The sequence below is a fragment of the Dermacentor silvarum genome, chromosome 8, assembly GCF_013339745.2.
Source record: "Dermacentor silvarum isolate Dsil-2018 chromosome 8, BIME_Dsil_1.4, whole genome shotgun sequence".
Classification (NCBI taxonomy): domain Eukaryota; kingdom Metazoa; phylum Arthropoda; class Arachnida; order Ixodida; family Ixodidae; genus Dermacentor; species Dermacentor silvarum.
Window position 1 is genome coordinate 72,032,613 of NC_051161.1, and position 12,813 is coordinate 72,045,425.

Genomic DNA, 12,813 nt, shown 5'->3' on the forward strand with positions numbered 1-12,813 from the left:
TGAAGGAGAGCAAAACCTGCGCGTACACGCAAAGAAATAAATCGAGGTATAAAATACTCGAAGTCCAATTTGAACACGTGTATTATAACTTCTACAAAGAAATTTGAATAACTGTTGATTTATATTTATAAAACATAATAAGTTATGTTTTTGTCAGCATTATTATTATTATTATTTTTTTTTTGGCTCGTTCAGCTTCTCGCTCGCAAGCGCGAGCTGCTCGCACCACGTTTTCTGTTCCATTCTGTTGTGATGGCTGAGAACAGCGGTTCGAAGCGCGATGAGAAAGCTCAACGCAACGCTGAGCGTGTTTCCAACGGCGCAGGAGATGGAATACAGTCGAGTGATGCAGCATCGCCAGGGAGCCCACAGAAAGCTTCTCGGGAAGCATACATCGCAGCGCTGAACCAGTGGCTGTGGCAGTGCTACCACTGGCAGTGTTTCACGGCGGCACTGCCATACATCGCAGCCCAAGCGGCAAGCCAGAACAGAAGCGCATACGAGACCGTTGACATCAATCGAAACCTACCGAGGACTTTTATCGCAAACCAAAATTTGGTTGGTGGACAGAGAGTGCAGCGACCGAACGCCCCACCCAGACTGGGTAACTAGTGTTTTCTCTCATGTCACGCTGTTTTGCGGCCCAAAATTCGATCGCGCGGTGGATCTCTACACTACTTCCTGAACTGCTTGGAGTCTTCCAATGTTTACATTTGCTGAAAGTCGGCTGCCTGCCTGCCGGTCTACCTGAACATTGCTCGGTTAGTGCGAAGACTTCGATCGCTTTCCTGTGCTGGAGGCCAGCTTTCTGTCCGCCAAGCTAAAACAGTCTCATCGGCTTACAATAAACGCGCGAGACCTGGGCCGTGCATTTTGCACGCACACTGTCTTTCGAGTTGTTAGTTGTGTCACGCATGCCGCCGTGTGTGCGTTTGTTGCATTGGTTTTCTTTGCCGCGCGGTGAAACGAACCCGTTTTATCGCTCAGGACACGAGTTCAAGCTGCCACCTCTGTGGAAGCGATTCGCAGCAGAAGTTCTGGACTCCTTCATCTTGCTGTTTGTAAAGTTGCTGGTGACGTATATTGCCGTCGACTTTTTTGACATCATGTAAGTGTCACTGGCATAGGGAGCAAGTTTTGAAATTTGTTTGCAGATAAAGTTATATTGGCAATTTGCCCTTCCAGAGTTGTAGAGTGCTATATGTTTAACTCGATAAAAGCAGCGAAGGTTGCGTAGTGAAATGGCCTGAAAATAAGCTGAATCAAATTGTAGAACTCGCCGTGGTGGCTTAGTGGCAATGGCGTCGCTCTGCTAAGCGCGTGGTCGGGGGTTCGAATCCCCGCCACGGCGGACGCATTTCTAAGGGGGCGAGATACGAATACTTTATTCGCATTTATGCGGATTTGTCCCAGGTACGCAGAGACGCTAAAAGGCAATGCTGTTCATGCCGCCGTGCCTTGCGTCCTTGGGTCCCAGATTTACACATAGGGACAAATGAAGAGGAATAGAGAAAAATACAGGCAGGTTAGCCACAGTCATAAGCTGGCTGGCTACCCTGTGGGTGGGAAAGGGGATTGATGATGATAAGGACATGCAAAAAAAGAAAAATGCAGGTTACGTGCACATGTGGGAGTCTAGCAAAATGCTTGTTCATTTTAGTGCACGTTAAATAACCCCAGTTGGTCAGAATTAATCCGGCATGCTTCATAATCATGTCATGGATGTGGCACTTAAACCCCGATTTCTTAAAAAGTATTTGTAATGTTGGTTTTTTATTGTACGTCTGCAGAGATGTCAAATAGTAAGATTTCTACCTTTTCCAACTTGTGAGCTCAGTAAAAGCAATGAAGGTAGTACAGTGGATTGACCAAAATATGAACAGAAAGAATGAAACTCTCTTGTAGTGCTTATATAATCTCTTCTAGTCTTTCGCGGAGGTCTTGGTAGGGATGATTTTAACTTGCTTCAACTTGTTTACGTTGGTAAAAGCAGTCAGTTTATTAGTGAACTTTGCTTGGGAATGGACTGGATGGGTCAAGTGTTGTTGACATAGATTTGCTTTGGTACCTTGCAGAGATCTTGATAAATACGATTTCGACTTACTTCGAGAGGACACCCTGAACTATAAGTTGGCCTTGGAGGTCACCTCAGAGATCGTAGCCCTGGAAGTTATCCACCGGATACTTGTCTGCTTCTATGAGGTATTTATTCTACTTCTGATTAATACTTTGATCAATTTCTGAAAGCTCACTTGGTTTTCGTGCTGCTCGAAAAGTCTTCTGTTCTTTTTGCTGAGTTTGTTATGTGAAGTTATGACTGCTATGAAAAAGGCTGCTTACAAATGCATTTCGCTGCACTTTTATACATAGCATGTTCTGACTTCACAAATGCTACTTCCTAAAGTTTGCTTCAAACTGTTACATAGTTGTAAAATCGTTGTCATATTGCATGTTCTATGTGGCCTGTGGATGCACCAATTTTTTCACGCCCTATTTCAGAGCCAGTATTACACCATTTCTTTTGCATGTGTCAAAGCTGCTTTGCACATCTTATCCAACATCTTGCTGTCGGATAGCGAGGTTGCAAAAAATACTGTTGCTTTAGATATGGAGAGATATGTAAACTGTACATACACTTGCAGTAGATAATTTTGCCAAGAGGAGTCCTAGGGCACTAAAGGCTTTTTAAAGACTTTTAACTTGTAGTGTTTAAAAGTGCTAAAAAATGTAGCAACACCCTACAAACGATTGGGAATATTTTTTTCTGTGGCATGGCTTTTGAGCTCTTAAGGTACAGAATTTCAAGACCGTTTTTATTGGGAAACTGCTTACAGCCGTGGTTGACGTGAGTTCAACCTGTAGAGTGTATTTTGGAGATGAGTAAAGTCAGCAGGAAGAAGCCGCACTTTGCTACATTGTTGCCAAGTTCCCAGTGGCAAGTGAGTTAAATGTCACTTGGAGGCCTAAAATAGTAATTACACATACACTCTGAGAAAAATTGAGCCTTTTGAGCTTCTTAACTTGTCCCCCAAAATATTTGTCATCTATCTTGTCTGCCAATTCCTTTCTTTAATGCTGCATCCCTGGTACTTATAGGTTATAAACAGCACGTGCTTTATTAGCATGACATAGCATTCTCAATAGGAAAGTAAGCCGGCACAGAGATTTCAAGAAAGGAAAATGCAAGAAAGACAGACAACAGTTATTGTTTCGGGACAAGATACGGCCCAAAGGTGTGAACTTTATTTTAGTGTGTATTTTCTACGTTTTTGAATCTCCACCACTTGCGTCTCACATGTAAAAGGATCCACTCTCAAGTATGAAGTTTGGGAAACAGTTTTATGCTTTTCTTTCTCTCCTCCATTATCCCTCTCCAACAGCAAGGTCATGGTGCCATCTGTTTCTATAAAGGCAATCAATCAATAAATTGCATACAATAACGTTGCTCTTGAAATGCCAGGCCTAGCGTCACCAACATTTATTGTGACGTCATAGCAAAGACAGAGCAATGCATGTTGACATGTAGCAGTAAGGCTAATTATGACGAAGCTCCTTTTAAAGGAATATAAGCAAGTTTCTTGTGCACGTTTTTCCTGGCTGCACTGGCGCGTGGCAGTAGCAGTGGTAGCAGGAATGTAGAAAGTCAATGTCTAATGACATCATGACTGATCCTTGGTACTGAGACTGACTTGCAGTATTTAAACGAAATTGTTTAGGGTGTTCTGATGGTTGCCAGTATTTTTTTCTAGAGTTAAGGGTTTTGACCTTCATGTAACGCAAAAAAAAAGGGGAAGGAAAGTTCAAGTTTGAAATGCCATATCAGTTCTCCTTAGCTCCATCCGGTCCGAACTTTTCATATAAATTGAACATTTTGCATTACATGCATCTGAATGATAAAAAAAGTCATGGAAAAGTGAAGAAAAAGTTGCCGCTGGAGTTATTGGCAATAACTCGAAAGTATTTTTCAGCAATTGCCAAAAACTTAATGTGTTGCAAGCACTTAGCATGTGGTTCTTCAGATTTATAAGTTTGCAATCGTAATGGTCTAAAATATGGTTGCAGATTACCTGAAGACCATTTTTGGGTCACGCAAGGCAAGCTATATGCATGAAGCAGCAGGCTCCTAAAATAGAGTGCCGAGGGCCTAACCTCACGCGATGCATAGACATTTGTGAAATTTCAGGGAGAGCCATAATTATCTGTGGCACAGTGTCGACAAGCTATGCAATTAGCATTGCTACGCTCGCATTTCTGAAAATAGTTTTGATGTTTGTTTTCTTGATGTCGGATATCTTTTGTAAGATATTGTGATTCCTGCAAGAATCAAGAGACCAGAAAGAGTTAAGGGAACTTCATTCTGTGACCATAAGAATCACGTATTGAAGTATAATTGTCTTAACTATTCAGATGTCAAGATTATTGTGCGTTTCACATGCAGACCATCTGCCTGCACAAGGGTATTGACTCCCCAGGAGGACGGACCCCAGGCAAGGGAGTCTTTGGACTGAAGGTCGTCTCATGCGCTAGCATAGAAGAGATTGGAGGGCGCCGCATCAGAGTATACCCGGCTGGGGACATTGGACTAGGCTGGTAGGTGACACATAATTGGTTATCTTGTTCTTTATATATAGCCTCACACCATGGGATCTTGATATGAACTCTACTGCATGCCTAGAAAACATGTGCACTGTACAAAATTTGTATGTTACACAACAAAGCAGACTCTAATGTAAACAGGAACTTAAAGGGACACTAAAAAGCAAGGATGAATCTGTTTAGAATAGTTAAGAACACTTTCCAGAGTCCTGTTTAAGTGTGGGAAGTCTTTATTACTAGTGGAAAGGGAAAGGTTGTAGTATGCCTTCACTATTTTCAGCGCTAAAAACTGGAGCACCAGCATGTCAGCGTGAACATCATGGATTTCAGTGATGTCAGAGGCCACTAGTGCTCGAATTTCAAGATGGCATCGCCAGCCATCTTTCTCTTTTCTGCCTTTACTGTTTTACCAACTCTGTACGTGTTCTAAGACTGCCATTTCCATCCTCCTAGGAGTGTAATGTACAAATTTAGTTTAACTTGGTGTTTCTCTGTTTAGTGTTCCTTAAATGAATATGCATTCATGATCGTTATCTTTAGGCGAAAATGTCAATATGTGATGATTACATGGATTCTTCAGCATGAATTTGGTAGTGCTCCCAACAGCTCCACTTAATGTCATGGATTTTGTTGAAGTTTTTTCGTGGCTAGTTAAACATTTTGACTAAAGAAGAAAGACGTTGCATTCGAAAGTAAGCCCGTAATGGGTGCCCATTCTGACATGAAAACAATCCAAATAAGTGAAAACTCACGTAAAAACATTGCATAAATTCAAAATGGGTCGCAGGCATGGCCAGGCATCCCCAAGTTTTGAACAAAAGCTTACTGCTATTGTCAAACAGTATGTTGTCGTTGCATTTTGACGGTGCTATGACATGGTTCTGAAGCTGTCGTATAATGAAGGAACTTAAGAACTTGAGGCCCATGCAAAGGCCGATGGAATAGAAAAATGATATCTGTAATGTTAAGAAACAGGAAGGTGGCAGTATGAATTGTGGAGCAAGAGGATATTATAGTTGAGAGTAGGAAGGAGGAGTAGAGTTTGGCAGGTCATGTAATGTGTGAAGCAGAGAACTAGTGGTCTCGTAGTGAAAATGATCTCGAAAGGGATGGACATTAAGAAAGGAAGACCAGCGCTTTATGTCCCTGTCCCGTTCACATTTATTTTTTTACTGTGACACCTTAGCAGCTTGCCCAGTTGACCACCCTACTGCAGCCATTCGTCTGCTGTACTCCGTTGCGTTCATAGGCAACTCTACAAACGCTCTAGACTTCTCTCACTGCTCTAATCTGCGAGCAAGAAGTATCAAAAGCCTAGGTAAACACGTTATGTAATTCGATGTAACATTAACTGTCATACTTGTTTGTCGCAAAATATGACATACTTATTACGTGGGAGGCATTGCAGATCTGAACCTAGTTGCCACTGAACAGGCGGAGTGACACGTTTTTGCGATCAGCAGTCACAGCACACCATTTGCACTTGCGGCTAAAACATAGTGCATTGCATACAGGCATCATAAAGGCAAGCAAGTAATACGCGATTTCATGAAACCTTGCATCCACAAGTCGTAGTTGTGACACATGAAATGGTTATTCATTAGAAAACATCGCAAGTCGAATACAACGGTACTGCAAAATGGAAGGAGCCGAACTTGTATGACCATACTATTTCCGCAATGTTGCCAGCTAAGTGTGAAATAGAGTATAGAATACTCGATGGTGTGCCAAGGATAGCCTTTGCAAGTGTGCTTCCCCACACATCTTGTTTGACCCAAGCATGATGGTGGACATCGCCCTAGATGCTATCCTAGTAGCTATCCCTGTTGTTATCCGAGCGACCACCACTTCCTTACTACATCCTCACTGTTTTTCAAGCCTACCTTCGGCTCACTGGTGCCGTGAGCGGAGGTTAGCCATCTCATGTAGGCCAGCATAATGGTGTGGAAAAGCCTACTTCCAGTATTTTGCATATCTCCAGCAAAGAGAAGCAAATAAAGCTATGAAAGATTACCTTACCAACCTATATACTGATTTTGTGTTTTGCATTAGTGCCCCCTCTAAATTTTTTGCAAATGTGGTTGCTGATTCAGACTCTTGTGTTCATTATTTCTTTCCAGGGCTCTGCTTCGGTCTTTCGTCAAGAACTTTACGATGGCGTTCCTTTTCCCCGCCTGCCTGACAATCTTCTGTTTTCAGCATGGCCGGGCAGCCTATGACGTCCTCTGCAACTGCATCGTCGTTGAAGAGCTGCCTCCTCAGAACCGTTGAGATGATGTGCCGCCCCATGCTGCTCACTCGACAATGATGCACTGCTTGCAGGAACCATCTTTGCTAGCACAACACATTCTGGCCTTTGTTGTTTACATATAGTACATATACATATATATAAATCAGCGAACAAGAGAAGAAGAAGAAGATCCCAGTTTATTTTTACACCCAGAATGTTGGCTCATCATTTGGGAATGTGTGCTTCGCATGTACGTGCAGCATATTTTAGCTCACATTTGTTCGTCATCAGTTTGGTCAGTAGACCCCTCTCCCAATTCACAAGTGCTATTCCCCACAGTACACTTTGAAGCAACTAGTGGCAGCAATGGGCCATAGTATGAAATAAGATGAAGGGACCAACAGGGATCGGGCAAGCGAAGTCTCAGCTTGGAGCCAATGTTTTGACAAGGGGCTTGTCTCTGTCAGGGCAACAACTGCTTTCCTTACCACCATTTAAATCCCCTTCAGGTGCCAATTAATTCTGTCCATTAAAAAATTTAGTTTCGCCACATTTCAGTTTATTATCTTAAAGACCCACAATAAAAGAGGTATTAGATAAGGGGTGGATACATAGGCTATATACAGATATGTTCACACTGTTTGCACTTTTGCAATTGTTCAAAGCATACTGCAGCAGAACAGATTAAAAGTATTCCTTTCTTAGTCGAGCTTGTCAAGTTTGCAGAATATGGACTTCATGCGTGAACTCTCTAAAGGAACATCAGGTAGGAGAACATCGACCATTACATGTCCAGCAAGCTTTAAAAGCTTATGTCTAGTCAGCTGTAAAATATGCCTGATGTATGAAAAAAAATTGTCAAACAATGAAATTAGTGAAATGCTACATGATTAATACTGGTAGCAGAAGCAAACGCTCGGGACTTTCCATCTCTTTTCACAAAAACGCATTATCATTAAATGAACACAGTATGTAAACTTGCAGCAAACGTTCATTCAGAAGTGTCTCGAGACATATAGGCACTTTTTAAACATAATTATTTTCATCATCGCTATTGCTTTTGAGGTGCAATCTAGGCATGTGTGATTGTGTTCACAGTGCCTAAAGATGGCAAAGCTCACTACCCCCCCCCACCCCCTTTTTTTTATTACCCCTCATCTCCCTACTGTGAGAGGAGGAGTAGGTGCAAAAAGTGAGTAGTTGTGACAACAAAAAGACTCAGGGGTGTGCCACACGTTTTTCCAGGAAGTAAATGTCACTCCTTTGTTTGGAAGAAAGTGCAGGAGCTGTTACTGAAAGCCAGGCGTGCTAATACAGACGCAAGAACAAACAGGACAATAGAAATGCTGACTAACTCGAAGGTCGCACAATGGTGAAAAGGAAGGAAGACTCGAAACTTATCTGCACATGCTCAAAGGAAGGAAGGCAGTGACGACACATCAATACTGGACTCATGTAGGCACTCGCGAAAGATGCTGTTTAGGCATGACAACTCTTATTTGTGCAAGAAGATAATAGAGGGCCAACTTACGCACATGTTACTACTGCTACCGGTATGCCATGCCGAGACAAAAGGCAAACATTTTCTCTCTTGCGTCTGAACAAAGCTATACTGTCTGCAAATTTTAGAGTACACTTTGCAATTTCAGTAACCTGGATTCCTTCCTACTTACTCAACTTTCAGTCATTCTAACTTGCACAAATGGAGAGTGATCGATACAAAGGTTGCCAAGGAAAGTAGTCGTTGCTCTGATGAGGACTAGTCCATTTGTCGAAATGTTGTCTCCGGGCTGAGGCCTCCCTCGTTCGACCACTGTTGGTCGCATCAAATCTCCAATCATCCTGTGAAAAACCCGAGATGCAGCGTGACGAAGCTGAAGTAAAAACACACCGCAAGATACTGCTTTGCTGTCGCACGTGATTTTGTTGCTGGAGCCACGTGGGTTTATCTCTCCTCCTAAAGCACCCCATCTATGTGTATCACTGCTCATCTGAAATGTGTCTACGCCGCCATTAGCTTGGCAAAGTGCCTTGAGGGAAGGCTGGGCTGACAATTGTGAAAAGGGTCTGTAGTGAATGCCGGCAGAAAAAAAAAATATTTTGACCCCCTTCTAGAGCAAAGCATATTTATCTGAGCAGCTGGCTCATTATTGTGAGTCGTTGGCCGTCTTGCTTCCGGCAAGTTGAGATCTGTTCGCAACTATTTAAGTCGTTGTGGCGGCCCTATGAGATGCGCAGAAATGTGTGCATCCCACCAAGAACAATAGCTCACTAGTGTCTGCATCTACTATTTCTCTTGACTCTCCAAAGTGCCATGCAGCTGCGTCTCGCAAAGTAGGCCACAAGCATTGCTCACAAAAACGTTTCCTTAGATTAGCTGGAAAGCTCTCGCCTACATTGCAGAAAGCAGCTATTGTTACCAAAAACACCCTCTTTTCTGCTTGTATACCTCTCCTTAGTAGCATATGACTATTTCAGAGTTTTCAGTTGAAACTAACTAAAGGCATTCACTTATGCTTTTTAGTGGACTCGTTAGTGGTTGCTGTTGTACATTGTCACTACTGTAACATGTCTGGAGGGCCGGACTTTGCTTTAAATGGTGTGTGTGTGTGTGTATGGCATTGATGTTGTAACACAGTGTTGGTTGTTTGCTGCAAGCATTTTTCCCTCCACTCTGACTGCCTTGGAAGTATTATGGTTGTGCAATGTTGCAGCATCCTCTGCAGAAATAAATTCTGTGAACAAAATGGTGATGTATTTCATAGCTCTAGCTGCATTTTATTTTTTTTTTAACCTCATGTGCCATAGTACCGGGCATTCTGCGTAGAGGTACGTGTGAATACCGCATTTTCACGTAAATAACCCACAGCAAATGTGCTTTGTGTTGCGGTTTTGCCACGACTAAACGGCAACGAAATCGGCGTTGGCCAAACACCTAAAGCAAAATGGTTTCTTGTACTTTGATTCGTGATGACGATTCTGCTTGGTAAGGCTTATACACATGCAGCCTTGTTGAGCTGGTCATTGTCCCGGCAGATTTTTTGAAAACTGCTTTTCTTGGAAATGTGATTGGTGCGAGTGTTATGCATGGGTGGGTTATGCACGTGAGAGTGCAGTAGTGTTCCCCAGGGCTTTCGGTATTTTACTTGTTCTCTGCGACATGCTGCCTCCAAGCACAGACACGGAATTCCTGGGTAAAGAAATTTTCTGTGATTGCAGCCGATAACTTTGGGAGCTGTTGCCATCAACTTTGTGAAGGAACAATGGGAGAGTTGCCAGAACTCATGTTCGATGTCTAAAGGAACACTCTTCTTCAAATATGGCTACCCATCTTATCCTGGCTTTCTTGCTCCTGCATTTTCAATTTGGCTTTCCAGCCATCACATGGCAGTTTCATGTTCTTGAGTTATCTTGGGAAAGGTGCGGAGTGAACAGAACTTGTGACAGGTTTCACTCAAGTACGCTGAGGGGTGTGCACAGGCACCCAGATATACTCGAGTTGCTTCTGGTAAGGGGCTTAAAAAGAGTATTTCACATACAACTGTAACAATAATAAGAGTAAGTGATTTATTAACCAAGCGACACACGTCCTAGCTTAAAGCTCTTCTACTTGCTGTGTAGAAAAAGAATGTCAAGAAATTGTCTGCATGGAAATTTTCATTTCGCCCTATTATTGCGAGTGTCGACATTGACGGCAGGCGATTCAAATAATTGTGTAAATTAAAAAAAAATTCACAAAATGAGCTCTGCACGTTTTCTGTGCAAAGGTCCTTGTTGTCCGAGAAAAAAATTTTATGCTACATTCTGGCATGGTAAGAAATGATTATGAATGGTGGATCTAGTTGCCCAAAATTTTTTGCTGTGCAATTTTTGGTGTGCAAATGCCTTTTCTGTGCTTATTTTGTTGTAAACAGTACGCTATATCATGACGTGAAATAACTTCAGAATGACATCGCAGTTACCGAAAGTATGTTTTCTGGCCCAACTTGTGACGTTGCTGGTAGTGTGTATGTAGGAGCTCAGATTTATGTTCGCAGGAATAAGTTCTGTAATAATTACCTGGCATAGTATTGCATAACGAGATGGATTGACATAAAAAAAAACACCTTTGTTAGAAGTATGTCACGGCTCGCATACATGACCAGAAGGAACTATGCTAATACATTGAAATTCAAATAGTTCATTTGCCATCCTTATTTGCCATTTACCATTCTGCCATCTGCGATCAGAAGAGGCTTTTTATTGATCCACATTGTTTTTATGCAGCGCAGATGACACGAGGAGAAATCGTGTCGAGATTTCTTTATTTTCCTTGTTCTTGTGCCGTCTGCACTGTACAACTAAAATTCAGAGGGAACTAGCCAATAACAAGGAGAGATGTTTGACCTTATGTGGCGTAGCAAGTCAAGGCATTTAGTTTGTGTGGAATTTAGTTAGCCATGGCAGCATTCACACGGACCAGCCTTGGTGCTCCATTCGAGGTTGTTTAGCTGCATCAGCTTGTCAGTTGTGATGGCAATATTTGGCTCTGGATGATCACATGCACTTGCTTGCAGTGAGCCGTTTTACGACGGTCACTACACTGCGAAAATAGTGTCAGTTGATAACAGAAGTGCTCGACAAATGTACTAAGAAAATTGTAAAGAAAAGTGGAAGTGTTAGTACACTTGCAGTTCACTGAATTGTGCTATAGATTCTGCGCAAAGCCTGATATCATAACTTGCTCAATGTCCTGCACCGTGCTACCTTTGTTTTCCTATAAATATTTTATTCACAGTTCGCTTCAACGTAGAAAATCTGATGACTATAGAAGCATATAATGTAAATGTCTAATGTAGTGTCGGTAAAGCTTCAGCTCCAATGCATTAATGCGAGAGCATATAGCAGTGCATTTCATGGTTTTGATTGGTACACTTGCAATTAAAAAAAAAAAAAAGCTCAGGCACTGTATCAGTTTTGTTATAGGTGCTCTGAATTCCAAGTCCTACATCAGGCCCTGAAATGTGTTGGCAGTGCTGCACATTCTTTGGTGTCTAATGTATCTCCTGTCCCCATCATTACAAGTCATGCCGGGCCCTATGCAGTGCATGCAACATCCGCGATGCTGTACTTATTGTGACACCCACAAGGCTATTTATTTTGTTGATGTGCTTGCAAACATCCTCGTTAAGAAAGTATACCATTGATGATTTTCTTCCTACATGACTTAACATCTTCCAAGACGTAACAAGGTCGGCGTGAGAGAATGAATGAAAGACTGCTGGAGATTCAAGTGTACCATGTTGTGGGTGCTTCCTGACCCTCTTAGTAAAATCCAACGATTCTATCAGCTTTCTTCAATCACAGACACAAGTCACATACTCCGTGAACTTTTATTTTTCACAGCACACTCGCGAAACATGCACAGTGCGTGAGATTGCTTATTGCTTGAGAGAAAAAGTAATCGCATTTGCGGGAAGACAGCAATGCACATGTTACATGTTGAAACAGAACTGTCACTTTCATTGCAAGTATGCTTTTATGTGGAGTGGAGTTTACCAACACTTGAATTGAGAGCTGGAAATGTGGAGACTTCTCCTGTGTGTAACGCATTTTTGTTCTTTTTTTACAAAAAAAAAAATGAAATACACATATGCATGTGTTTCTGTGTCATGTTTTTTGTCTGAAAGCTTGCATGTTACCTTGAACAAAAAAAAAAGTACTATGGTTGTGAACAAGATGTGTAGCCTTTCGAAAACCGAAGAGGTCATTGAGCAACAATTATCTTTGGAACACTGAAGTATCCATGAATGATATGCTCATCAATATGTTGCAGCTTTCTTTTACACATGCACTGACTCTTCAGTGAAAGTGTGCACATGTGTAAACACACATAACTTCAAAAGTTCAAAACCACCACACATTTAACACTGTTGCATCCTTGCTACCATGCTTGTCCATAGAGATGTTCAAGCATTTGCAGCCTTTATTTTGTAAGCATTTATGTA

At 42.0% G+C, this 12,813-nt stretch overlaps 1 protein-coding gene across 1 annotated transcript; it reads left to right on the forward strand.

The window, feature by feature from the left end:
* The first annotated feature begins 220 nt into the window (after window positions 1–220).
* On the forward strand, window positions 221–12,425 carry LOC119461432 (protein FAM8A1). The gene is made up of 5 exons (XM_037722730.2): window positions 221–604; window positions 988–1,108; window positions 2,076–2,202; window positions 4,439–4,590; window positions 6,717–12,425. The coding sequence occupies exons 1-5, from the start codon at window positions 253–255 to the stop codon at window positions 6,865–6,867; spliced, it is 903 nt and encodes a 300-aa protein (XP_037578658.1). The 5' UTR covers window positions 221–252; the 3' UTR covers window positions 6,868–12,425.
* Window positions 12,426–12,813: the final 388 nt, after the last annotated feature.

Coding starts and splice junctions, on each gene's coding strand:
- LOC119461432 (XM_037722730.2), top strand. CDS start 253: ATGGCTGAGAACAGCGGTTCGAAGCGCGATGAGAAAGCTCAACGCAAC. Junction 605..987: donor GAACGCCCCACCCAGACTGG/GTAACTAGTGTT, acceptor TTTATCGCTCAG/GACACGAGTTCAAGCTGCCA. Junction 4,591..6,716: donor GGGGACATTGGACTAGGCTG/GTAGGTGACACA, acceptor ATTTCTTTCCAG/GGCTCTGCTTCGGTCTTTCG.